At 35.2% G+C, this 5,157-nt stretch overlaps 1 protein-coding gene across 1 annotated transcript; it reads right to left on the reverse strand.

Annotated features, from left to right (window-relative positions):
• Positions 1–4,136: 4,136 nt before the first annotated feature.
• On the reverse strand, positions 4,137–5,113 carry LOC118756655. Its single transcript, XM_036491410.1, has 2 exons — positions 4,574–5,113; positions 4,137–4,496 (listed from the first exon to the last, which is right to left on the reverse strand). The coding sequence occupies exons 1-2, from the start codon at positions 5,103–5,105 to the stop codon at positions 4,153–4,155; spliced, it is 876 nt and encodes a 291-aa protein (XP_036347303.1). The 5' UTR covers positions 5,106–5,113; the 3' UTR covers positions 4,137–4,152.
• Positions 5,114–5,157: the final 44 nt, after the last annotated feature.

The raw sequence follows: 5,157 nt of genomic DNA on the forward strand, positions 1-5,157 counted from the left end.
ACGAGAAATATTTGAAGAAAGAGTGTAGAAATGATCCATAACTTGCAAAACATGTTTCGTTTCCACAAAAATAAAGCGAACACTATTAAATTGATGAAACAGTCCATGTCCAAAATCCCCTGAGGAACACTGAAAGAATTCTGTGATTTAAATTAGCATATTTTGAACGAATTCGGAATGTCTAAGGCGGAAACGAAACAAACCCTTCTATAAGGAAACAATTATAGAAAAAGAATTTTCTTACACTGTATTCATGTCTCCGACAGCAATTTGTGACGACATCATTTAAAAGCAGCTAAGGAGAATGACGACACTATTTATTAGATGACACATTCAACGAGCCAATGTGCCAAAATGCGGGTATAAACAATTATTGATTATTTAATATCGGAACCGAGATCATATAAGTTAATTGATTGGTTTTCACACACTTTTGAAACACAAATTATATGCTTTTTTACTGCAGACAAGTTGTTGCCCCAAAGCACAGAAGAAATCTTCCAATCAGGGCTGCCAACTATGCTTAGTTATGAGGTGCCATATTGAGGATAAAAAAGTGCTAAAATGTGCCAAATCGAAAAATAAAAGTGCCAAAAAGGTGTCATTCCTTTTAATCATTCACATTTAGCAATAAATTAAAGCTACATTTTCCAAACAAAAGTGCAATGATAAAATAAGATAAACCAGTTGCATAGCCTTTATAAATTAGAAAATTTTGGTTGAGAAAAAGAAGTGCACGCAAAGGATTTCACAAAAATGTATTGAAATGTTATTGTTTTTACAAAAGTCCCATTTTGGCACTTTGTGCCAAATTAAAAATTAAGTGTCATTTGAAGTAAAATAGGGACAAATGGTACGGTTTGAGCCAAGTTGGCATCCCTGCTTAACTTACAAATATAAAAATGTGCACAAAAACTAATTTGTGATTTTAGAAACCATCTGGGATTTATTACCTGTCATTATATAAGGTAAAATTAATACCACTGATGACAGTTAAAGCTTAGGTGGATTTTTATATCAGAATCTCAATAGAAAAGTGTGCAGATAGAGGATATTATTGAATACTAGCGGCCCGGTACGTGCTTCGCTACGTATAAAGTGAAATATTAAATCAAACTCATTTATAAAAAAAAAAATATATTTAATTATTTGCTAGCTATTTTAAAACTTAATCCAAAACATTTGGATAAACAATATTTTTTGTTTTTCCATTTTGAGCATGAATAAACAAACGGCTGGGGGTACCGACTCTGGAACAGGCAACATAAAGTTGGCCATGTGAAAAACATGATTCCTCCAAATTCACACCACAAACGTTAAATGTTTGCCCTTGAGCTTTGTTGATGGACATCGCAAATGATAAACGCACAGGATATTGTAATCGTTTGAATTCAAATGGCATATCAGTTGGAATCATAGGGATACGCGGTATTAAACAAACTTCTCCTTTTGATTTACCAGTTAAGATCGTAGCTTCTATCAAATTTGGCAATAAATTTTTCACTGCCAATCTGGTGCCATTACACAGTTTTGGTGGATTAATATTTCGCAATAATATAATCAAAGAACCCACTTTCAGATTCAAGCAATGCGGTGGCATACCAGCCGGTTCTAATGAATTTAAAAATTCAGTTGGATAATGAATCAAGATGAATTCATAGCACTGTCAATTGATTTATATGTCGTGACTACACCTGGGAGTTTTGCTTGAATTTGAAAATTAATGGCATTGATATGAATGTTCTTCGGTGCTAAAATGGCGCGTTCTCTCAACCAATCATGATTTCTGTAATTCTGAAGAATATTTGGAAAAACACATTCAATCAATTCATCTATCGATTTCGTAATTGAACAAAAATTGTTCGGTACAGTGATCAATCCGTTGGTTCTGTCGATTTGTATTTTGCCATCACCAATTTGTAACAATTGTTTTGAAAACTCATGGGCAGCTGGATCATTTTGTAGGTGAATACGCATATTAATGTTCAGTGTCAATTTTTGTACATATCTCCAAAGAACTGATGACTTCAAACAGGCATTTATTTCATCAGCAGGAGTTGACCGAGGAATGACAGGCAATGTTTGTCGAAAATCCCCTGACAGTAATATCAAAGCACCACCAAAAAGCTGTTGGTTACCACGTAAATCTTGCATTGTTCGATTAAATGCTTCTAGTAATTTTTTATTCGCCATTGTACACTCATCCCATAAAATAATTGACGTTAATCGCAGAACTTTTGCCATAGCAGAATTTCTTGAAATATTGCAAGTTGGAGTTTCAATCACCTGTACATTCAATGGCAATTTTAATGCAGAGTGTGCTGTCCGGCCACCTTCTAATAATGTATCAGCAATTCCCGAAGATGCAAGTGCCAATGCAATTTTCTGTTCCGATCGAATAGTGGCTAAAATCAGTGATATAACGAACGTTTTGCCTGTACCACCAGGTGCATCCAAGAAATATAACCCACCTGCATTATTGGAAATGGCTTGCATGATTGTGTCATATACATGTTTTTGCTGAATATTCATTTTGGTTATATTCGATTGTACAAATAAACGCAAATCATTAGAATTGAATTCCTGCTCACGTTGCAATTCACGATCAAACAGATCATGCATGTCACGATTTGGTGCGGTCATACCCAATTGTACTAATGTTTTATTTGCAATCCGTAGACACATATCTTCAATTATTATCAAAGCTTCGTTGTACATTTCCAAAGTTATCAACAAATCAGGATTTCTTGCATGATGACGCATACGAATTAAAATATCTTCTGCAATATTATGTTTATATTTGTTCCATAATTCAAGTGGATTTGATGGCATACATGTTGATAATATAACGGCAAACAGCATTCGTATTTGTTGAGGATGAGCCGAAATAGATCCATCATGAAGTGTTGAATCCCAATGTGCGTCATCCTCCAACAAATGCAAAAGTTGGCATGCTTCACGGTATGTTTCACACAAATGACCGTTGACTGTTCTCAATTCTTGAAATGATTTTGGGCCATTCACGTTAACTAATAACAATCTCAAATAAAAACACTCAACATTGTTTGGATGTACTGTATATATTCTGCCAATTGCATCTGTTTGGAAAATGCCAGGATGCCCATGAACTGCTGTTCCTTGTTTACGTCTTTGAAATTTTTTCGAAGACACATTCCATGTGTAATACTGAGGCACTTCAGAATATAACAAAGTTATCGCAAATGTATCAGTTTCGCATAATTTGAAAAAAGCTGTTAACGTAGTTGCTGGTGGTTGCGCTGCTCTTTCCAATAAATTTGCTACATTAAAATAAACACGTTGGCCATTCTCAAGATGTTCAGCCAAGTGAACAACCGCAGGATGTCTTTCGTGCATTGGAAACGACATAATCCTCCAGACAGCTTCATTGCTACTAATATAGCGACCCATTTGATACTGAGTAATTTCATCATTTCTATTATCACCAGCAACACCGAAAATAGCCATATCGCTCCCTTTATTTACATACTTGCAAATATATTTAATGGATTTGACAGAATTACAATATTCCACATTTATATGAGCGTTGAATATTTTCGATAATAATGGACAATACGGAACCACCCAACGATTATCAACTTCAACTTCCTGGTTATGCATTCTAATGGTTGCCGTTTTGCCATTATCATTAGGTGATCTACGTCGATACAACGGATATCCGTCATTGCCCGTTATTGTGTCTGAAGTAAATTGCCTTGGGTATCGTTTCGAACACTTTTCATCAATCATACATGGTGAATTCACATTTAGTTCACCGCACGGTCCATGTATCATGTTTTTAACGACAACTTGAAATAACTCAGGATCAGCAGTGTGATTAGGAATTTCAGCTGATATAAGGTTATCGATTTGATCCGGAGTTATTTTATGTACCAGCCAAATTAGTATATGTGCGTGCGGCGATCCCCTTTTCTGCCATTCGATGGAGTACATATGGCAACGCACCTCCCCAAATACATATAATTTCACAATTAAATCCATAAGTGCTTTACATTTTTGCCGAAAAACACGCGCAGTAATATCATGACGATCGGTTGTCGACTGTCCTGCAAATAAATTGTTTTTGATGTCATCCCACTGCGGATTACATGTAAATGTAATGAACAGATCCGGTCAACCGTATTTTCGTACATAACACATTGCGTCTTGTGCATATTCGTTCATATTCCGTGGGCTACCAATATACGAAGATGGCAATATAGTTAAACGTCCGATGTCATTAATATTAGCATCATTCGCTATCGCATCTTGCAAATGAATATATTGTTCAGATCTTAATTTTGCTTGGTTGAAACGAACAAAATTAAGACGTTCTGTTCCTATTTTGGCGTACATATCAACGATGTACTGATGATATAGTTTACGACATCTCAAGATATAATTTTGTTCTTGTGGACGAACCATCAATCGATAAGAATAAAAATTCATGGCACTAACTTTTTTCTGTACATGTAGACCTGAAAATAAGTGGAAAATGTGACTTAAGAAATTTCTACAAATGATGAAATGTCAACACACTGAAAATATTATTTACCTGTTCGTGGATCAATCATTGGTATATTGATATGGTAGCCATCGTCACCTTTCCAATGCAATATTGGGTATTGTAATGCGTCGTAACTACGATGAAGTTCCGATACACGTTGCAATTGCTCATTTCTACGATGAAGTATAATATCACGCGATTGAAACTGATCACCACGAATTACAATTGCAACCTCATCAATTGTCGGTGCATTGAATCGCCTTTTATGCTCTCCAAAAGGTGTTCTATCAGCCCTTATTACGATTTTGTGATTATCAGATGGCATACGATCGAGAGCAATTTTGAACAATTGAACTAATGCCTTATGCTGATGGAAAAACCTTTGTAGCTCACAAATAATTTCTCGTCTTGTATTCAAAGCAATTGCACAACGTTGATCCAATTCACGATTTTCATCACCAATAAAATAAATTTGCAAAAATTGATAATCAGCGTCGGGGTATGGCAATAACGAACCAGCTTGATGATAAATTTGGCCCTGAATCTGCAACATGTATGCAATTTTAGGTATATGTTGCATAATAATTTTTAAAACTATAGAATACTTTTATGATTCAGATTGATTGGGACAA

Source organism: Rhagoletis pomonella, unplaced genomic scaffold (genome assembly GCF_013731165.1).
Source record: "Rhagoletis pomonella isolate Grant_MI unplaced genomic scaffold, Rhpom_1.0 Rhpom_scaffold_11359, whole genome shotgun sequence".
Classification (NCBI taxonomy): domain Eukaryota; kingdom Metazoa; phylum Arthropoda; class Insecta; order Diptera; family Tephritidae; genus Rhagoletis; species Rhagoletis pomonella.

Excerpts from the sequence above, each read along its gene's own strand:
- LOC118756655 (XM_036491410.1), bottom strand. The coding sequence starts at position 5,105 with ATGCAACATATACCTAAAATTGCATACATGTTGCAGATTCAGGGCCAA. Across the intron at positions 4,497-4,573 it reads AATGATTGATCCACGAACAG|GTCTACATGTACAGAAAAAA; the intron begins GTAAATAATATT and ends ACTTATTTTCAG.